Source organism: Macaca fascicularis, chromosome 7 (genome assembly GCF_037993035.2).
Source record: "Macaca fascicularis isolate 582-1 chromosome 7, T2T-MFA8v1.1".
NCBI lineage: Eukaryota > Metazoa > Chordata > Mammalia > Primates > Cercopithecidae > Macaca > Macaca fascicularis.
The window spans coordinates 91,849,027-91,870,259 of record NC_088381.1 but is presented as its reverse complement, the minus strand read 5'-3'; the positions used below and the strand labels follow the sequence as shown (position 1 = coordinate 91,870,259).

At 49.9% G+C, this 21,233-nt stretch overlaps 2 protein-coding genes and 1 long non-coding RNA gene across 19 annotated transcripts in view; 1 reads left to right on the top strand and 2 right to left on the bottom strand.

Annotated features, from left to right (window-relative positions):
- Positions 1 to 7,424, bottom strand: part of CARMIL3 (capping protein regulator and myosin 1 linker 3) — an 18,022-nt gene extending 10,598 nt beyond the window's left edge. For 10 of the 15 annotated variants that reach the window (XR_012415626.1, XM_073997039.1, XM_073997041.1 and 7 more), the window contains exons 1-18: positions 6,609 to 7,424; positions 4,998 to 5,088; positions 4,660 to 4,710; positions 4,497 to 4,556; positions 4,287 to 4,402; positions 3,990 to 4,087; positions 3,664 to 3,734; positions 3,492 to 3,565; positions 3,186 to 3,261; positions 3,015 to 3,103; positions 2,410 to 2,504; positions 2,095 to 2,181; positions 1,780 to 1,889; positions 1,559 to 1,636; positions 925 to 1,001; positions 740 to 844; positions 580 to 649; positions 33 to 114 (exon numbers count right to left, since the gene is read on the bottom strand). Coding sequence is in view for 12 of the 15 variants with exons in the window: in XM_073997039.1 (XP_073853140.1) it covers positions 33 to 114; positions 580 to 649; positions 740 to 844; positions 925 to 1,001; positions 1,559 to 1,636; positions 1,780 to 1,889; positions 2,095 to 2,181; positions 2,410 to 2,504; positions 3,015 to 3,103; positions 3,186 to 3,261; positions 3,492 to 3,565; positions 3,664 to 3,734; positions 3,990 to 4,087; positions 4,287 to 4,402; positions 4,497 to 4,556; positions 4,660 to 4,710; positions 4,998 to 5,088; positions 6,609 to 6,862 (1,684 nt within the window). In the remaining 3 variants the exon portion in view is untranslated. Of the gene's footprint in view, positions 1 to 32; positions 115 to 579; positions 650 to 734; positions 845 to 924; positions 1,002 to 1,558; positions 1,637 to 1,779; positions 1,890 to 2,094; positions 2,182 to 2,409; positions 2,505 to 3,014; positions 3,104 to 3,185; positions 3,262 to 3,491; positions 3,566 to 3,663; positions 3,735 to 3,989; positions 4,088 to 4,286; positions 4,403 to 4,496; positions 4,557 to 4,659; positions 4,711 to 4,997; positions 5,093 to 6,608 lie in introns of those variants that run through there. The other 5 variants (XM_073997048.1, XM_005560908.4, XM_073997050.1 and 2 more) reach the window with 4 other exon arrangements.
- LOC135971604 (uncharacterized) lies at positions 6,266 to 12,757 on the top strand. Of its 3 annotated transcripts, none has more exons than XR_010587839.2 (3): positions 6,266 to 6,415; positions 9,554 to 9,644; positions 12,624 to 12,757. It is a non-coding gene; the product is annotated as an uncharacterized lncRNA (long non-coding RNA). The 3 variants fall into 3 exon arrangements; XR_010587840.2 differs by lacking the exon at positions 12,624 to 12,757 and adding an exon at positions 9,737 to 9,864 and having other exon boundaries at positions 6,379 to 6,415; XR_012415650.1 differs by lacking the exon at positions 6,266 to 6,415 and adding an exon at positions 6,491 to 6,504.
- LOC102131691 (dehydrogenase/reductase SDR family member 4-like) lies at positions 7,455 to 21,233 on the bottom strand. The gene is made up of 4 exons (XM_015453619.4): positions 20,967 to 21,233; positions 10,025 to 10,159; positions 9,500 to 9,555; positions 7,455 to 7,968 (listed from the first exon to the last, which is right to left on the bottom strand). Exons 1-4 carry the CDS (start codon positions 21,099 to 21,101, stop codon positions 7,854 to 7,856), a joined length of 441 nt encoding a protein of 146 aa, XP_015309105.3. The 5' UTR covers positions 21,102 to 21,233; the 3' UTR covers positions 7,455 to 7,853.

The following is a 21,233-nucleotide window of genomic DNA, read 5'->3' as shown; positions in this document are numbered from 1 at the left end:
CGGCCCCAGGGAAGTGAGGCACCACTACTCACCATTGTCCGACAGATCCAGGCTGCCTACACAGGTGACAGCTCCCAGCTGCTCCTGCAAGGCTTGGGCTCCCGCTGAGCGGAGCTGCAGGGACAAGGTGAGGGGTGGAAGGCAGGAGTTGGGGTGGGGGATAGGGCACCTTTAAGGCTTAGGATAGAGTAGTCACACCAGAAATCAAATTCATGCCAGGATCTGGGTGTAAAATCAGGGAGACTCTTTCCCCATACCAGATCCTTCCCTAGAGTGGCTTCCCCCACTTAGGCCAGAAAGGCTGCTATTCCTGAGACAGCTTGCTCCTGCCCTCTGGTGGAAAAGTCTGGTATCTCCCACCCCAAAGCTTCAAGGGCAGAGATACTAGAGACTGAGAGTGAATGGCCTCTGGAAAAGAGGGCCACAGACCCCAGACTGAGAGGGGAAAGTGGTGGTGTGGCCAGGTCAGGGGGTCGCAGAGGGTCAGCACAGAGGCTAGATGGAGCCAGGGGTTGACTTAGGTCCGAGAAATACACATGGGTCAGAGGCCGGCAGAGGGGTTGGGGACTGACGGCTCACCTCACAGCTGCTGAGATCCAGGTGTAGGTCACTGAGGTGACTGTTGAGGGAGAGGCCCTGAAGCAGCGCCCTGTGGGACGGAGGTCAGCAGGCCCTCCTTTACCTCTCCCCGCTCCCCGTGGTTCCCTTGGATGCGCCCCCAACCCTGCACCCACCCGACCTGAGGGCCTCCAGGGGCAGCTTTGTGGCTGACAGGTTGACGTGGCTCAGTGTGTAGGCGCTGCTGAAGAACTGCTTGAAGGCCGGCGGGGACTCTCGACCCTTCCTGTGGAGAGACCCCTGGGGTCAGTGAGGGAGGGGGTTGGCCATGTCTTGCTCTGTCCTCCCTTCCCCCTCCTCTCCCACCTGTGGGAGCAGCTGTTGCGAGCCAGGTTGAGGTAGGTGAGGTGGGAGCAGCAGCCGTGGAGTAGGGCACCGAGAAGCTGTAGGGGGAGACACGGTGGGTCTCAGGGGAGCTGGAAGGGGGTGGGGAGTGGCAGGAAAGGACTCCCCCTTCCTCCCCATCGAGGTTCCTGGCTCTTCACTCTCTGTGGTCAGCCTGTGTGAGCCCCACTGTAGATGCCCACTCAGATTGTTGAAGCCTCTGTTTTCTCCCCTATGGAACATGGGCCTACTCCCTGCCTGGCTTACAGGGGCATAGAGCTGCTCACAGGCAGTGGATGTGTAAAGTCAGGGCCACCATTGACTCCTAAGGTGCCTTGTTCAAGTCAGGAAAAGCATCCATTGCCCTGAGGGTGCCAGGGCGCACAGCTGGGGAAGGGAGCAAGGGCTGGCTTTTAAGCACAGCAAGCACAACCTTGTGGCCTGGATAAAGTGCCACACAGGTATGAACTACAGACATTGCTTTATACTTCAGCTGAACCTGAAGTCATCCAGACAGCTCTGTCCACCTGTGTACTCAGGGATGGGGGGTGAGACCGAGGTCCACTCTGGTCTCCCCACATCACCTCGGACTGGCTTCCCATCACCAACTGCTCACCAAGTCGATGACGCAGTCAGTTCCTGACAGGTCCAGGTGCACCAGAGCATTGGGTTGGGCCAGGAAACTGTAGAGGGCCTGGAGCAGGAAGGATAGAGAGGTTGCAGGGGAAGGGATGACGGAGTTTCGCCACCCCCAGAGGCCATGGGGCAGAAGGCCTCCCAGCTCCTGAAGCTTGAGCATGCTTTCTTCAGGGGACTGAGGCTGCTCTGAGGACTCACATTGGCCTCGTCCGTGGCGAGGAGCCCAGGGTTCTTGCTCAGGTCCAGGTATCGAAGGGAGCTGGCAAATGCTGGGTTGGCCCCGAAGGTCTGGCCGAGTGCCTGGAGCCCTGAGCATAGTGGGCACTGGACTGGATTGGCCCCTAGCCCCACCTCTTCCCCTCAGCACATAACTCTTCCCCGCTCCCCAAATGTGGCTCCTTTTCACTCTTCCATCCCTGAGATGGTGTGTGAGTGTGTGGGTGTACCTCTGGAGCTCAACACTCCAGGCAGCACCAGGGTAGGGTCAGAGGTCAGGGGTCCTGGTGTGAGTACCTCGAGGGGAAATGGCAGTCTTGGCCAGGCACAGTTTGGTGAGGCCAGTGGGGAAGCAGAGGAGCTGCTGGCTCAGACTGAAGAAGCCTGGGGAGTGGAGAGAGAAACGGGCCCAGTGAGGGGCAGGGCAGTGGGCGTGGGTGGCACAGAGTCAGGTTGGGGGCTCGAGTAGGGTACAGGCCTTGGGTCAAGGATGGAGGTTTCAGGGCAGGGGCTGGAATCAGGCTGGAGAGCTGCTGTTCAGACCTGGTTGGGTTCTGGGCTAGGACAGGGGTCTGCATTGTGATGGGGACAGGATTCAGGGCTGGGGCTCACCCTTGTCCTCGATGGGGTTGTGGGACAGAGTGAGGGCATGCAGCACACAGCTCCCGTTCTCCCCAAACACCCCGGCCAGCTTCTGGACAAAATCCCTTCAGGGAAGGGGAGGAAGGATTTGTCCTGAGCTGAGCCCCAGGTCCCAGCCTCTGGGCTTCCCCTCCTCCTCTACCTGCCTGCCTGGCTGGGGCTGCAATGGTCAGAGGTCCCCACAACAGGGGAATAGCTCAGGGCCTGCCGGGGAACTTGTCACCACTCCAGAGTACCTGGGGGCATTCCACACCTTAGGAAGTTGTGCTGAGACAAAGGTCAGCTTTGGGTCCTCAAGACTGGAGCAGCCCACCCTGCTTGGTAGTTAATGGAAAAAGAGGACAGGGCATGGAACATCCTGGGGAAAGGCCATGGAGCTGGGGGTCAGGAGGCTTGGGTCTGAGTCCTAGCTTGATCTCCGAATTGCTTTGTGCCCTCTTTTGGCCTTGGTCTCCTCTTCTGTAAAGAGAGGCACTGGATAAGATAGTCCAGAGGCCTGCATCATGCTCTGAGGTTCTGGGACCCTAAAACTACATTAAGGGTGCACTACTGCCCAAGGAGGAGGCTGGCCTCACGTCTTAAGCCCGGCGTTGTCCAGCACCAGCTCTTCGAGGCTCCCCGACTTGCTCAGGGTATGTAGCACCTGTTCTAGCACTTCAGAGCCCTGAGGACAGAGGGGGTCTTGTGATCAGGGGCCAAGGGGGACACTACTCCTCCCCACCTCACCAGCCCCTCCTAGTTCCTACCAGTCGCAAGTCCTTGCAGTAGAGTTTGGTGAACCACTGGTTGTAGGCCAGGGCTGCTACCATTAGGGCCAAGTCTCTGTGGGGATATGGAAGTGGGCAGGAAAGTGGTGAGCAGGTGGCTGGGTCAGAAAAGAAGAGACCAAGGATAGGTAATTGGGCTGGGGAAGGCCTAGATGGGTAGATGGGGATGGGATGGAATTGGGGAGTTAGAGCTGGGGCTGTGGGACCAGAAGGGTGCTCCTGGGAAGGCTGGGGTTGGGCTGAAGTTGGGAATTTGAGGGTGGAGTCTCTGCCCCATCTGCTTACCGGCTCTCCAAGTGGCTGAAATCCAAGAGATTGAACTCCCGGTTATCTTCAGCATGGTAGATGGTGTCCACATCCTTGGAGAGGTGGAACTGGCTCACACCTTCCCCACTTCCTCCTTAGCCCCCTCCCTCCAGGCCCCACTTGTTCCCTATGGGGTCCCTGTCCAACGTACCCACTGAACCTCCTCACGGCAGTGTAACCCATTGTAGTCACACAGAGCAGCGTAGGTCTCAGAGAAGCCACCTGTGGGGCAGGAGATAGGCTGGTTCCACGAGGGTAAGGAGATGGGGAATAGGCTTGGATTCAAGAACAGTCAAGTTCACTTTAATTGGCAGTGCTCTTGGTTCTTGCTATGCCGTGAACTTCCTGAGGTCTGGGAGCTGGGAGTCCTTAGGGCAGGCAAAGCAATCCACGCAGGCAACACCCAGTGCACAAAGGGCTGTGGTCATGGGCCAAGATGGTGGAGTGCCTACTTTCCTCATATCTGCCCCTGCTCACCGCAGACACTGTGGGTGGTAGATGTGGAAGTCTCAGAGTTGGGGGATGTGTCTCGGGGCCCCTCTGGGGTGTCTGCGTTTCCACGCCGGATCAAACACCTGGAAAACAAACAAGTCATTCCAGAGAGGGCTGGAAGGAGGCTCTCAATTCTTTCCCCGTTACAGCTCCTGCATCCCAGGAAAAACCAGGAGTGGGGACATAAGAGCTCTTCTCAGCCCTCGTCCAGGGGAAGGAGGAAGGGAAGGAGAACTCTCCCTCTTATCTAATGCCTTAAGAGACCCCTCATTTGCCACTCACCCAGGGCCAGGGCAGACCTTGGACAGGGCAGAGCTCACATGTCGTGTCACCTGGTCCACACTTTCAGCTGATGGCAGCCGCATGCTCACCATGCCACGCTCCGTCTCCACCAGGATCTGGGGGAGAGGAAGCATCAGAGCCTCAGACTCCCTCCTCTCTGCTCCTTCCTCCAGCTGGCCCAGTAGTGGGGCCCAGAGCCCTGGTACTCACCTGGTTCTGACTGAGCGTGTTGAAGGCACGGATCTCCAGGACATTGAAGGAGCTCTCCACCTAGGAGGGATGGAGATGCTCAGCTCCTGGTAAGGACCTGGGTTGCCAGGCTCGGGAGGTAGGGAGAATGCTAGGTGCTCTCCTGCTCCTCAGCCCAACTCACCTTGGCTGGGACTTTCAGGGGGAAGAGGTGGAGGCGCCAGGAGGTCAAGGCCTGCAGAGAGAGGAAAAGAATGTCGGCGGTTCATGGCAGCTTCTGGGCCCTAGTGGCCCTGCCCTCCTTAAGCCCTTCAGCTCTGCTCTTGGATTGTCCCCCCAACCCGATGCCCTACCCTAGACTTTTGGACATCAACATAGTCCAGCCCTGCCTCCTCCCCCCAGGTTTTGTCTCTTCAGTGTCCACCCACTTCTGTCTCCTCTGTCCCCCCAGCTCCCTGCCCTCTCCTGGCCAGCTGCCCTTGCCAGCCACCTCCTGCCTCCCCACATGCCCAGTGCCCTCACCAGCACTCGGTCCTCAAACTTCTTGGGTTTTGTCTCCAACTTCACACGATGTTGTTGGAGCACGGCCCCTTGGCTCAGGCACCTCCGGATACTGTCTGAGGGTGAGTGGGAGCCTGCTCAGAGCTTCCCCTTACCCTGGCCACCTCCACCTCCCAGAGCTCTCCAGATAGAGGCAGGGTCAGGGTCAAATGGGATGAGAGAGAAACAGAGAGACAAGGGAGGACAGGGACAGAGGCCTTTCCTGCTTGGGTGACTTTTCACACTCTTTCTTTTTGGCTTTTCTCTTCCTATTAGAGAAGGAGTAGAATATGGAGAAAACTCTGGCTCCTGATGTCCCTGAGTCAGGGGACGGTTGCTGACTGTCTGTGGGAGGGTGTGTCTTACACTTCTAAGGGTGTGAAGAATTTCCAACCCATGCACTACAACAGCCATTGACACATACACAGTGAGTCAGTGTGTGGGGGTGTGGGGTGTCCCTTTGACTATATTCTAGGTGGTCTGGGTGTGAGTGTCTGCCTTTACTATGAGAGTGTGCATGCCTCCTGGAGATGTCAGGGAGTCTGAGTGTGGCATTGGTGGGGACAGGTAAGTGTGAATGAGTATGCTGTGGAAGGGGCACAGAGCCAGACAGTTCCTCCCTGTGTGTTGGGCAGGGAGAAGAATTAACGTTTAAATGAGACCCATACCATCTGCTGGCAGAACCACCCAGATATAGTGTGTGTGTGTGTGTGTGTGTGCGCGCGCGCGCGTGTGCTGGGGTGCCATCTCTGTGAAGATGTGTTTACACACGTCTCACGATTGTGCTGTGTGTGTGTACAGGTGTGGGAGACCGCCACGGTGCAGCATGCCTCTGAGTATCCATGAGCATCCTGCGCTTTGCGTGGGCTAGCCTGTGCTCCCGTCTCTGGGGGTCAGGGTTGTGGCAGTGCTGGGTGGCCGGGCCTGGGTTTGGGCTAGGTCTGAGAACCATGCAAACGGGAGCAGCCTTGATGTGTGGGTGGTGGGTAGCTAGAAGGAGGCAGGCTGGGACGGGGGCTGTGGGAGGCGAGCCGCAGAGACCCTCCTGCTCTTGGTTTTAGCTCCAATCCAGGGCCTCTTCCCTGACTCTCTTCTTTGCCCCACTGGCCTGGGCGCTGCCCAGCTCCTAAGGGGCTCTTCAGGGCCAGTTCCGGGGCGGGGCCGGGAGGAGGGAGGGTGTTAAGCCACGCAGCGGTCAGGACCAGGGGCAGCTCCCATTGCCGGGAGGGGCGGGCTTGGCCCCGCCCGGCGGGGAAGCGGGGACTCTCCGGAGGGGAGACCGGACGCTTCGCCGAAGGTGGGCCAGGAACGCCGAGAGTCAGCCCCAGAGAGCGCCAGGGAACTGCACCTGTCACCGAAGGGCGGGACGGGCGGCTCCGGGACAGGAAGGTCCCGACCGGGTGAGGCGAGGCAGGCAGCGGAGGATGCTCCGGGGACAGCGATGCCCGGACTGGGATGCAGGGGCTGCCTTGGAGCCGGGATGCATGGGGTGAGGGGTGTGAGACACCGGGCTGGGGTGCACCGCGGGGAGGAACGCGCTGGGTCTGGGATGCTCCCGGACGGGGCGTCCCGGAGACCGAGGCAGCCTCGTACCTTGCAACTCGCGGGTGAGCTCCACGCTGGGCTTGGCCATGGCGGCCGCTGTTGCTGAGGCTGCTGCAGAGGAGCCGCCGCCACCGCTGGGGAGCCGCAGCACATGCTAGACCCGGCTTCGGCAGGGCCCAGGCGCTGAGCGCTGCAGCAGCGGCCGAGCCCGCTCGGGTCAGGGGCGGCTGCTTGAGCGCTCCTCCCCCGGCCACGGAGCGCCGGCTCCCCCGCCCCGCCCGGAGAGCTGCCCGACTGAGCATGCGCGACGCGCGGCCGAGCAGCGTGAGACCCCCCGCGCGCGCTCACGCGGACCCCTCTCGCCGGCTCCCGCGTGAGCTGGCCGGTGTGCGTCGCCAGGTGTCCGGGCCTTCGGGGTAGGGGGCAGCGTCCCCGCTTTCCGTCTACTATTCCTCGGGCCAGTGGGCAGAACCCATTTCTTTTGTTTGTGGGCCTGGGCAGCTTGCAGGGCGTTTCTCTATTCCCCACCGGCTCAGGACCTGTTCAGCTTGTCCTTGCTGACTCGGGAGGGAACTCGGGACCTAGGGCCATGCCAGAAGGGGACCTGGCCAGATCTGGGAGGCAAGGGGCGGGGAGATGTTAGAGAGTTCATCCTTCCCCACCCTCGCCCGGCTCGCCCTGCCTCGGGGATCCCCGTGGTGTCCTGGGAGTTCCCGTGCCACCTTCCTTCCAGTTGGCAGCTCTGCAGACACCTCCACCCCTGCACATCACGCTCAGGTCCTGGAGACAGGGAGGAGGGCTGGGGGATCCAGAGATCCAGCCTGGCCAGACTTCTGCTCTCTGCTCAGCTAAGCACCCCACACTGAGAAATGAACACGTGGATTCGATTCAAAGCCCTGCAATCATCTGCATTTTATTTGCACCTCATTTGCAAGTTGTTAATTTGCAACTCTGCTCCTTCCACTCCAGCTTCCTTCTCTCCCATCTCCCCTCAAATTCCCCAGTGGCCCGGGCAAAAAATATCTGTTGGTCTTTGCCAAGGTAGACTCAGCCTTGTCAGCAGACCTGTCCTGTGTTCTCAGGGGAGGCCTTTACCCAAGGCCACAACAACAGCAGGAATCCTGAGTAAGACACCACCTTGACTGCAGGGAAGGCTGCATCTTTTCACAGGGCAGAACTGATTTTATGAGGTGAACAGTAAGGTGAGGAGAGGTGGGAATGGCCAGTGGATGAATGGAGGAACAGCACCAGGAGCTAGAGCCCAACACTGCCCCATGGGCTGTCTCCAGGTCCTCAGAGGCGGGACGGGGTTCCTCCACCCACCACCACTGTCTCCCCAGTGATGTAGGTGGCATATTCAAAGCACAGGAAAGACAAGATGCCAGCATAATCCTCTGACTCGCCTAACCTGGGGAATAGGGGAAGCAAGAAAGGGAGTAAAAATCAAACAGGTCTGCCTCCCTCACTCGGCCCACAGGGAATGAAATTTGCTTAATCAAGAATTATCAGATGACTTTTCAGGATCAGTGTACAAGCTTTCCGCCTATCAAATAGTGTTACCATGAGGATATGCTGTTATAATTTAGTATGAGCATACTGTACTCTGCAAAAACCATTACCCATAATATTCAAATACTGTAGAAACACACTGTTTTTTAGAGAGCTCAGGACACCAAAATCCAAAGTTATACAGATAAAATAGTAAGCAATTATTTCATACTTCAGAAAAAAAAATGGTTTCACATGTGCACACACTAAAGTATCAGGGAATCTGTGTGACAGTAAATGGTGTGTTTAAAATGATTCCATTTGTATAGGTTCAACTTACAGACAACTTTTTCAGGAATCTATACTTGTCCCTTAAAGTTAGGTTCATTTGGTGAGAATGTGCTAATTCTTATTTTATCAGTGACTGCATAGTTAGGAGACACTTTAATTTGCCTGCCATAGAATGCTCTAGAGGTGGGCAGAGTGAGTAACTCAAACATACAAGGGCTGAATTAATGGTTCTCCATTCTAGCTGTACCTTGCAATCATTTGAGAGGCTTAAACAAACAAAACAAAACAAAAACAAAAACAAAACAAAACAAAAAAAAGAAAAGAAAAGACAAAGAAAAACAAAAGCCCAGATGGTCAAGTCCTACCTTGGACCAATTACAAAAGAATCTCTGGGAGTGGGTGGGGCCTGAGCATCTGCAGTTTAAAAAGCTCCCCAGGTGATTCTAATGTGAATCCAGGATCGAGCTACATGGGCTAGATCAATTCATTGGAGCTCTAGGATGACAATCCCGAATTATTAATGAGTTACAAACTAGGCCTGCAGCTCATGCCTGACATCAGAATGCCTTTGGGAAGATTTGGGATGTCTGGACCAGTACAGAGTTAGGCATTGCTGGCATCTGTCCTCGAAGCCAGAAGATAGAGAGAGGCAGGGAATTTAGAGGAAAGGGAGCCCGACAAAGGTGCTTGAACAGTTCACCCAGCTCACTGGGGAAGAAAGTAACTCCTTAGGCAAGGGGAGTTTGGGGCTTAGTAAAGCTCTTCATTCTTTTCATTTGGATTGTAGATCATTAACCTGAGTTTCATAAACATGTGTCATTATTCAAGGGAACTAAAAATGCATGGTTTTGGTTTTGGTCTTTGGTCTCCATGGATGCTCAGAGGTGGAGGCAATCTCCCAGGTGGAGAAAGGACTCAGGACTTCTCCCAGAGCTCTGCACTGCTGAAACCCCGATGTCTCTGGGTTTACCTTTTGAAAGGGAAGCTGACTTCTTGCTCAGGCCACTGCAGTGATAGTGTTTATGAATTTGTGGTCTGTGAGGCAGAGGAGAGCCTGCCTGTGTTATCTGTGGGACTGAGACAGTGGACTGTGGGCTGCTAGGGACCAGACCTTTCCATCTTCATGCCTCTTAGGGCCCTTGACCGCATGATGGTTTTACCTTCTGATCTGCAGAGTTTCTTTCATTCTTTCCTCTTTTTCCTTGTCTATCCAGAGCTGCAGGAAGAAGGGAAATGTCTTTATGTTTAAGAAGAGGAAAGCGAAGAACAGAAAGGGAAGAAACTGCCTGTCCTCATGGCAAGAGAGTAAGGATGGACAGACTTCCCTCTTTCACTTCCTATTTCTTTTTCTAGCTCCCAGCTCTCCCCACTGCCGTCATGTGTTTCATTTGTTTCAGGTTCTAGTGATGCATTTTGCTGCATCTCTCCAATTCTCATCCATGTAAGGAGAGAGGAAACAGTGTGAGTAGAGTCTGAATACCTCAGTCTCCACCCTATACCTCAGGAAAGGTTTGATAGGAGTCTGGCTTGGAAAGGGCAGTTGGTACAGAGAGGGAATATGGAAAAGCCCAAGGAAGGAGAATGGAGTGGTTGAGAGTTTAGGAATCAGGTACTGGGCTTCCCTGTCCAAGAAGATGGATGCCTTTCAAGGGGTTCCAGTGGGATGCAGAGCTACCCTTCCTCACTACACTGCAGAGGTGAGTCGTGATGAGTCCAGGTGCTAGGCAGTTCACCCTAATGTTCCTTGGGGCTAGCGCTATGGCCAGGGTCTTGGTGAGGCCCAGTAAGGCTGTTTTACTGACACTGTAAGGACTGAAGCCCTGGAGAAAGAAGGGAATGTGTCAGACTCATAGTTTCCAGGTCATTCTTGGTTCTAATTACTAGACAGAAAGGGCAGTGCTCAATAGGGATCTCCTGTAAGGGAGGGGCACAGTTAGGAAACTGTCTTGTGGCTAAACCTCCCCCAGGTTATGGTTTGTGGAGGCAAGGCATCTTGCAGGGCAGGGACTTGGTGTGATTCTAAAAGGGGACACAAACTTCTTTGGGTTATGTAACAGGAGGGGTGGAAAGATGTAGAGTGGAGGATGGGATGGAAGGGGCAGACAAAAGGTTTCTTACAAGAGATGGACTGAAGGCTGCTACAGAGGGCAGGAATACCACTGAGCCACCCCTGGAAAAAGAAGAGAGCTGACCCTCTTCCTAGTGTGGACCACTGCCCTCAGCCCGTGTGAGGTCCCATCTCACCCAGGCTCTCCCTCACTCTCTGTACCCTCGTTTCTCCATTTCTGGCACCACTGCCTTTGTCATCAGGGCTGGGGCCTTCACATTAATGTCCAGAGTCTGAAGCCAAGAGAAGAAGGGGAAACAGCATGAGTGAAGAGCACTGGAGGAGGCATGGCAATGAGGAGTTAGAGTGGGTTCCTAGGATGTTTGTCAGAGCTGACGAAGATCTTAGGATGATTCACCTGCATCTTGCACATGAAGAAACTGAGGTTCAGGGAGAAGTAGCTCTCACCAGCTGCTCAGCTAGATAATGATACATTAGGTTCAGGTGAGAAAAAATGGAGCCTGGTTCATCTTGTTTTGTCACCAGCCAAGTATGATGTGGCCCAGAAGGGGCCTAAATCCTCAGGGCTCCTTTGGATTTGAGCTGTGTTTTCTGCGTTTCTTCAAAATAGGGAAAGTCTGCAATTGTCAGCCTCCTGGACCTGTCTTAGAGTGGGCCATGCTTCTCAGGGAAAATGTGGCCTGACCTTGGATTCCTGGGGTTGTTCTAGCACTTCTCTGGCTTCTGTGCTTAGGGAGTGAGATGCTCTTGGCCCTCTAGGATGGACTGCCTGGCTAGACCTGATTAGAAAGTGGGATCATGAGGAGGCACCTTCTGGGGAAGCTGGAAGACAAGGTACAATCAGAATCCCCACATCCATAATCTAAAACAAATGCATGACCCCTGTTTACATTGTTCTAGACAACTGCTTATATTAAAATATTTCAATCTTACAGAAAAATTGGAAATAGAAATACGACGAGTATCTAGAGATCCTTCACTTAGATTCACCAATTGTTCTCTACTAAAAATACAAAAATTAGCTGGACGTGGTGGCATGTGCCTGTAATCTCAGCTACTTAGGAGGATGGAACAGGAGAATAGCTTGAACCCGGGAGGTGGAGGTTGCAGTGAGCCGAGATCTCACCACTGCACTCCAGCCTGGGCAATAGAGTGAGACTCCATTTCAAAAATAAATAAATAAATAAAAATTAAAATAAACAAACTTAGTTGCAGATACTAGAATGCTCTATCCCTAAATACTTACCATACATTTCCAAAGAGCAAGGATGTTCTTTTACGCAACCATAATCCATTATCACACCCAAGAAGTTTGACATTGATGATAATTTAATCTAATATATTGGCCTCAATTGTCCCCAAATGTGTTTTTTTAAAAAAGTTCAGAGTTCAATCAAGGATCAGGCATTATGCTTGGATTTGATGTACTGTGATATTTAAAAAATATATATAATCTAAAAGAAAAGTTACAGGTACATCTTATTTTATCACACTTTGCAGATATTGTGTTTTTTTACAAATTGAAGGGTTTTACAGATGGAAAGTTCATGGCACTAACTGGAGCCATTTTTCCAACGGCATGTGCTCACTTTGTCTCTGGGTCACATTTTGGTAATTCTTGGGAATATTTCAGACTTTTTCATTATTATTATATCTGTTACAGTGATCTGTGATCAGTGATCTTTCATATTTTTATTATAATTGTTTTGGGGTACCACAAACCACACCCAGAAAAGAAGGTGAACTTAATCGATAAATGTTGTGTGTGTTCTGACTGCTCTGCCCATCTCCCATCTCTCTCCCTCTCTGTGGGCCTCCATATTCCCTGAGACACATTTACACTGAAATTAGACCAATTATTAACCCTGCAATGGCCTCTAAGTGTTCAAGTGAAAGGAAGAGTCACACATCTTACACTTTAAATCAAAAGGTAGAAATAATTGAGCTTAGTGAGGAAGGCATGTTGAAAGCTGAGGCAGGCTGAAAGCTAGGACATGTGCACCAGTTAGCCAAATTGTGAGTGCAAAGGAAAAATTCTTGAAGGAAATTAAAAGTGCTACTTCTGTGAACACATAAATGATAAGAAAGCAAAACAGTTTTATTGTTAATATGGCTTCCAAAACTTCAAAGGACAGGCTTATTCTCTTGTTAGGGGCTAATGCAGCCAGTGACTTTAAGTTGAAGCCAATGCTTATTTACCATTCTGAAAATTCTAGGGCTCTCAAGATTTATGCTAAATCTACTCTGCCCGTGCTCTATAAATGGAACAACAAAGCCTGAATAACAGCACATCTGTTTATAGCATGGTTAACTGAATATTTTAAGCTCATTGTTGATAGCTACTCCTCAGAAAAAGATTCTTTTCAAACTGTTACTGCTTCTCGACAATGCTCCTGGTCAGTCAAAAGCTCTGATGGAGATGTACAAGGAGATTAATGTTGTTTTCATGCCTGCTAACACAACATCCATTCTGCAGCCCATGGATCGGGGGTAATTCTGACTTGCAAGACTTATTATTTAAGAAATACATTTTGTAAGGCTATAACTGCCATAGATAGCGATTCCTCTGATTTATCTGGGCAAAGTCAACTGAAAACCTTCTGAGAAGGATTCACCATTCTAGATGCCATTAAGAATATTTGTGATTCATGGGAGGAGGTCAAAATATCTACATTAACAGGAGTCTGGAAGAAGTTGATTCCAACCCTCATGGATGACGTGGAGGGGTTCAAGACTGCATCAGAGGAAGGAACTGCAGATGTGGTGGAAATAGCAAGAGAACTAGAAGTGGAGCCTGAAGATGGGACTGAATTGCTGCAATCTCATGACAAAATGTAAACGGCTGAGGAGTTGCTTCTTATGGATAAGCAAAGAAAGTGGTTTCTTGGGATGGAATCTATTTCTGGTGAAGATGCCATGAACATTGTTGAAATCACAACACGGGATTTAGAATATTATATGAACTTAGTTGACTAAGCAGTGGCAGAGTTTGATAGGATTGACTCCAATTTTGAAAGAAGTTCTACTGTGGGTAAATGCTATCAAACAGCATTGCATGCTACAGAGAAACCTTTTGGAAAGGAAGAGTCAGTTGATGTGGCAAACTTCACTGCTGGCTTATTTGAAGAGATTGCCACAGCCACCCCAGCCTTCAGCAACACCACCCTAAGTCAGCCACCATCAATGTGGAGACAAGACCCTCCACCAGCAAAAAGATTACAGCTTCTAAAGTCTCAGATGATTGTTAGCATTTTTTAGCAATAAAGTATTTTAAAATTAAGATATGTATATAAATTTTAAGACATAATGCTATTGCTCATTTAATAGACTATCATTAGATGACCATTATAGTGTAAACATAACTTTTATATGCACTGGGACACCAAAAAATTCATGTGACTTGCTATATTATAATATTGAATTTATTGTGTGGTGGCCTGGAACCAGACCACAATATCTCCGAGGTGTGCCTGTACTTAGTTTAAAACTGACTTTCATATGGTCTCTATTCAGACTGTTCATGAATGATGTTCCTCCATTTTAAAGACTATCCGAATCTGTCTAGGTGCGGTGGCTCACACCTATAATCCCAGCACTTTGGGAGGCCGAGGTGGGTGGATCTGTTGAGGTCAGGAATTTGAGACCAGCCTGGGCAACACAGTGAAACCCTGTCTCTACTAAAAATACAAAAAATTAGCCTGGTGTGGTGGCACACGCCTGTAGTCCCAGGTGCTTGGCAGGCTGAGGCACAAGAATTGTTTGAACCTGGGAGGCAGAGGTTGCAGTGAGGTGAGATCGCACCACTGTACTCCAGCCTGTGTGACACAGTGAGGAAAAAAAAAAAAAAAAAAAAAAGGAGAGGGAAATAGCCTAACAGAATAAAAAACCAGCTCACTGAAGAACATTTTGGCACTTCAGTCTTTATGTGTATGAAACACTGGTAAATAAATCATAGTATTTTCGCATCCTGATACTGTAGTGTTGAGAAATATTTGATGACATCTGATATAGTTGGTATGTTTGTGCCCTCTAAGTCCCATGTTGAAATGTGATCACCTGTGTTCAAGGTGGGACCTGGTGTGAGGTGTTTGTGTCATGGAGGTAGATACCTTATGAATGGCTTTGTGCCCTCCCTGTGGCAATGAGTGAGTTCTCACTCTATTAGTTGATGCCAGAGCTAGTTGTTTAAAACCCTGGTGTCTCTCTTGCTTCCTCTCTTGCCATGTAACACGCCTGCTCCCTTTTCCCTTCTGCCATGATTGTAAGCTTCCTGAGGCCTCATCAGAAGCAGATACTGGCACCATGCTTCTTGTACAGTCTGCAGAACTGTAAGCCAAAACAACCCTCTTTTCTTTTTTTTTTTTGTTTTGAGACAGAGTCTTGCTCTGTCGCCCAGGCTGGAGTGCAGTGGCGCAATCTCGGCTCACTGCAAGCTCCACCTCCCGGGTTCACGCCATTCTCCTGCCTCAGCCTCCCAAGTAGTTGGGACTACAGGTGCCCAACACCACTCTCGGCTAATTTTTTGTATTTTTAGTAGAGATGGGGTTTTACCATGTTAGCCAGGGAGGTCTTGATCTCCTGACCTTGTGATCCGCCCGCCTCGGCCTCCCAAAGTGCTGGGATTACAGGCGTGACCTGCTGCGCCTGGCCACAACCCTCTTTTCTTTATAAATTGCCCAGCTCAGGTATTCCTTTATAGCAACATGCAACAGACTAATACAACGTCAGAGTAAAAAGCAAAACCATGGGAGATCATAAAAAAATTAGCGTTTCCAAATCATGTGGGAATATTAACCTTAGTAAACAAAGACAAAAATTTTAGTTAAAGCTTTGTAATTAAAGAATGTCTGTGAAATATACTACGAATATAATGTAATTATATACTTACACATAAAACCCAATATTGTACCACTTGAATTTAGACATCTGGATCTCAGATTTTCTTGACATTGCAGTTAACAAGAAAATAATATAGGTTTTTATTTTTATTTTTTAAAGGATGTATGTTATAAAGTGGCAACTGGTCGTTTCACCAGAATTAGTATTTTACTTAACTAGCAGCTTTTAATATTTCCCAACTAATGAAACATGATTCCTTTTTGGTAGCTGAAAAGGGGACAGTTGGGTGTGTACGTTTAAGTGTCATAGTTGTTGGCATATTAGCTGCCATGTCTCTGTTGGAAATCAACAAGGTAGAAGAGCTTGCCGGGGAAGAATGCTGGGGAGGGGAGCAGACGGCGGATAGTGAAGAGCAGATGGAGGCAGACAGAAGTAGGAGCAGCAGAAACGAATAAGAAGGGCAGGGACAGAGGAAGCTGCCCCCACCCACCCTTTATGAGGTGTGCTCCACGTGTGTGGCATGTGGCAAAGAGTCCTCACATTTACACTGCTCTTGACAAACACATTCTAAAAGCAGACGGAGTTTGTGCTGAATGTGTTCTGAGGCCCGCCCCTTGCTGCTTTAACCCCCTCTCGCCTTGTCCCATATCTCCTCGGTGATATCCATTAGGCTTCCAAAGGAAGTGCTGGCAGCAGCAGTGGAGACTAGGATATCGATACTCTCATGAAGCTTCACAGCCTAAAGAGAGGGGTGATGTCTGGACCAGGGCCTCAGTAAGTCAGGGAGGTGCATTTGTCCATGTTGATAAAAACTTCCTTTTGAGCCAGGCCCTGTGGCTCACACCGGGAATCATGGCACTTTGGGGGCCATGGTGGGAGGATCACTTGAGCTGAGGAGTTTGAGAGAAGCCTGGGCCACACAGTGAGACTTTTTCTTTATATTAAAAATGACAACAAAAACAATGACGACAAAACCTTCCTTCTTAGGAACTATCATCAAAATAACTTCTCTTTTTTAAAATATCTTTTCTTCAAAACTGCCCTAAGATCTGCTGCTAAGCATTTAAGGTTGGCTTCTTTCTTTTCTTAGACAGATTCTTGCTCTGTCTCCTAGGCTGGAGTACAGTGGCATGATCTCAGCTCACTGCAGCCTTGACCTACTAGGTTCAAGCCATCCTCCTGCCTTAGCTACCCAAGAAGCTGAGAATGCAGGTGCGTGCCACCACACCTGGCCAATTTTTTTTTTTTTTTTTTTTTTTTTGAGACGGAGTCTCGCTCTGTCGCCAAGGCTGGAGTACAGTGGCCGGATCTCAGCTCACTGCAAGCTCTGCCTCCCGGGTTCCCGCCATTCTCCTGCCTCAGCCTCCCGGGTAGCTGGGACTACAGGCGGCCGCCACCTCGCCCGGCTAGTTTTTTGTCTTTTTTGGTAGAGACGGGGTTTCACCGTGTCAGCCAGGATGGTCTTGATCTCCTGACCTCGTGATCCGCCCGTCTCGGCCTCCCAAAGTGCTGGGATTACAGGCTTGAGCCACCGCGCCCGGCCCCAATTTTTGTATTTTTTGTAGAGACAGGGTCTTGCCATGTTGCTCAGGTTGGTCTCGAACTCTGAGCTCAAGCCAGTCGCCTGCCTCAGCCTCCCAAAGTGTTATAGGCACGAGCCACCAGGAAGTTGGCCTTTTTTCTTTTGCAGTGTTTTCTTCCCACCTCCTATTCTTCTAAGGCTGTCTCTGACCCTTTGCTCTTTTCTTTACATTTTCCCATTCGGGAGCTTCTTCATTCTCATGATTTCAAGTCTCACCTCCAAATCTATTTCCAGTCCCCTCCTCTTCCTTTCACACTGAGTTCCACCCCCATTTCTCCAAGTGCTTACTGTCCAGTTCTCCTTGAATAAGTTACCCTTATCTCAAAGTCAATCTGTCCACACTTACTTGAATGGAAAAACGGGCTTAAATAGAGCTGAAGAAAGTTACCCTGGAGGGGCCTTTGAGATCATCTATTCCAATGTCCTTAAGGTGGAGATGATGAAACAGGTTCTGGGAATTTTCTCAAGATCATATAGTTCAGTAGTGACACACTGAGGGTAGCTAAGAACAGGAAGCCTGCTTATTCTATGTTTGGGAAAGTGATTTGCTCAGGGCACAAAGCTAGTTAGTAGTGGAAGAACTGAGGTCAGTCTCCCATTCTGTAGCACACTGCTAATTCATAAGAGCCCTCTGAAAGTGAGTTGGGGTCATTAGGAAACTGACTGCCCAGGAGAGCCATGATGGGAGAAGATACCAGCCTGAATTTAAAGCAATTCCATATTTGGTTATAATGTCATTTTCTCTGTCTCTCTCTCTCTCTTTTGACCTGGAGGCATGAAAGATTTAAGGCAGAAACTGACATTTAAACTGAGAAAGCCAAGAAAGGCAACATCTCACCTCCTTAATATGTTATAAGTAGGTAGTGAGGCGTGTGCTAGAGTAATGAATGGCCAAGCAGAATCTGCCAACAAGAGTTTTCAGTACAAAGCGACCCTGAAACCAGACTTTGCATTTGCCCAGAACTGGCAATTTTGATGCCTTGGGCAAGTAGCAGTACATGGGCCCTTGGTCAACTTTGTGCTTCAGATTTGGCACACAGAGGGGTGTTACTAACAATGTACACCATCTGCTAGCTTCCCGTTTTAACTAATTATTCTTGTTAACTAGGTGCTAACCTTCTACATGGTTGAAGGAATGCCTGGGCTGTCAACAAAATTAAATCTAAGAAAATTTAAAGTCATATACTCTTTTGAAACCAGTATTAATACTTTCTTGCACCCTTTAAATTTTGGTATCCTGGCATAAAGCCCAGTCACCTGCCTTGGCTCTGTATAAGTCTCACCAATGGACTTGTTACTAGGGAGGTGCAGAATAAGTTAATAAGTGACGTGTGCTGTGCTCAGTGCACGTGTGTTTGGGCTGGGAGAAGACAGTGGATTGCTCTAGAATCACCTGGAGACATTTTCTACTCCGCTGTATACCCCATGCCCCTCTCCTTCTAGGTCTGTCAGCACAGAGACGGGAGGAGGCTGGGTTTTGATTGAACAGAGATAGGAAACCATAAAAGAAGAATGAGGCTGGGTGTGGTGGCTCACACCTATAATCCTAGCAGTTTGGTAGGCCCAGTGGGGTGGATTGCTAGAGGCCAGGAGTTCAAAACCAGCCTGGGCAATAAAGCCCTAACTCTACAAAAAAATTAAAAAATGAACTGGTGTGGTGGTGCATGCCTATAGTCTTAGCCACTTGGGAGGCTGAGGTGGGAGGACTACTTGAGTTCAAGAGTTGGAGGTTATAGTGAGCTATGATCCTGCCACTGCACTCCAGCCTGGGCAATACAGTGAGGCCCTGTCTCTGGGGAAAAAAAAAAAAAAAGATGTCTTCTTAGTCTTGTTCTAAATTGTGTGATCACTACACTAAAACGGTTAGGAGGTGTTTGCTCTGTGTTCTGATAGTTATACATTTTTAAGAAAAAATATAATCAAGCAGATAGGCAGCTAATCTGGTTTCCGCTTACCACACACTTAGAAGCTTTGTGGTGCAGATGAGGAGGCCACTGGGTAGTGACCATTCTCAGGGCAGTGGCTTTTCTCATTGCAGGGTAACATGTGGCAATTGGCAGAAGACATTTCAAATAGCTGACAAGTATTCTATCATTCTCCTCTCTGACAATGGTCACACAAACTACCTGAGAGTCATTTTTGACTTCGCTCATGTTTCCCACTTTTTGACATGGGGTTGGAAAATCTTGGTTCGTTCCCACTAAATGTCTCTTGGGCACATTTGTTCCAGTCCCACCACCACTGCTCTAAACCTGGATGACAGCAACAGCTTCCTCACTAATGCCCTGGATTCAGTGTTTTCTCTGTATATCCTTCCTACCAGAGCCATATTATCTTTCTTAATAACCATCTTTCTCTTCCTCAAAACCTCACATGGCTTCTTATTTGCTACAAGAATGTCTAAACATATCCTTTTAAGAGGCCATATCCTTTTAACATCCTTAACATATCCTTTTAAGAAGCTATGGCTGGGCATGGTGGCTCTCGCCCTTAATCCCAGCACTCTGGTAGGCCCAGGGGCTGGATCACCTGAGGTCAGGAGTTCAAGACCAGCCTGGCCAACATGGTGAAACCCCGTCTTTACTAAAAATACAAAAATTAGCTGGGCATGGTGGCGGGCACCTGTAATCCCAGCTACTCAGGAGGCTGAGGCTGGAGAATTGCTTGAACTTGGGAGGTGGAGGTTGCAGTGAGCCGAGATGGTGCCACTGCACTCCAGCCTAGGCAACAAGAGTGAAACTCCATCTTGGAAACAAACAAACAAACAGGATATAGAGGCCCGTGGCCTCTATCTTTCTAATGCAGCCCCTTTCCCAGCAGTACTCCTAAGCCTGTGCTCTCCACTGTGGACTGCCAGTGCTCCTCTCTTTCCTTCAGTTCCTCCTTGGCTGTCTGCTCATTTTGCAGAGTTATCTGGAACCTCATCTCTATTCCATCTGAACATTCCCATCCATTCCTAAAGGTTTAGCTCCAGTACCGCTTCTGGGCCAGGCCTGTAGCCCTGTTAAGTGAACCTGGTGGGGGCCACAGGATGTATTTCCACCAGGATTTTCACATTACATTGCTACTTACATGTGATATGGTTAGTCACTGATTGACCCAGACTCCCAAATGGCTCCTTCCACCATCAGGATCAAGTCCCCAATCTTGGGCTCTGTCCACCAGCCTAGGCCAGGCAAGGTGACTTTCTAGGACTCACATTTGGCTCTTTCCGATGCATATTTGAGCATTTGCCAGAGAGTTCCTTAAAAATGAAATTACCCTATACAGTCTACCATACTATTGTCTACTATTGCTTAAGATCCCCCTCTTCTAAGATTATGCAAATTATTTCTGCCAACCTTCCAATCTGTTAGCACAATCCCATACTCTCCATTTTTGGGTAGATTCTCCCTTCCACTCTGGGGAATAAAGTGTGTCCTGAGCCTCAAGGGAAGAGGAGCTTCCTTTGCTGGATGGTTCATATTTCCTTCTGCAGCTGGAAGGCTGGTGTCCACTACTAACTGTGACATTGACTTATATACTTTCTTTGAGACTAAAGTCCAGTACCTGGTAGTCTGTAGGCAGCCAATAAAGGAAGGGAGCTTGGGAGGTCTGGGTCGAATCACAGCTCTTTCCTTACTGGCTGTGGGACCTTAGGAAGTAGCTCCAGCTATCTGAGCCAGTCTCTGCAGACTGAGAGAATAGTCCTTGCCTTGCCTGGGTTGTTGTCAGGTCTAGAGATAACCTTTGTAAGGCTTTGAACACAGGTAATGGCACATAGTAGGTGGTTGAAACATGGTGGGCTGCTTCCCGAGGTTCCCAGGGACTTGACTCTATAAGCTGAAGAACAGGGGATTGTTTATTAGCTCATGGGTGGGAACATCTATTTTATGATTGTATTTACCCTTGTCATCTGTCCAGTTAGATTGAAAATTACTAGAGAACCAAAACCAGTTGTTTCTTTGGGGTATTCAAGGGATGATGCAGGATTGAAGCACTAGAATGTTTTAACATTCTCTGATTGGGATGGGATGATTCTCCAACGTTAGTATATGAACATAATAGAAAGGCATACAATAAAAATGTACCGGTGGGCTGGTGTGGGTATGCAGAACGCACTGTTATGTTTTAGTTAACAGCAGTGCATTGGATTCACCAAGGCTGTCCAGGAAAGCAGGGAAGGCGGCTCAGGCTGGCTCCTTTTTCTACCTCCTGGCTCTTTGCCCATTTCCCTGCAGTTCACCGTGTCCACCAGCCGCTCCCAGTCCTCTGCCTTCCCCACATGGCACATAGTGCCCGTCACGCTGAGCCCCTCCCCCTGCAGGGTGGCTGCCGAGTTCTGCTGCTTCTGACTGCTGACAACTACGTGGAGCCCATCTTGGGCCAGATGCCCGCGATGGCAAAGCGGATCCTGTGAGCAGAA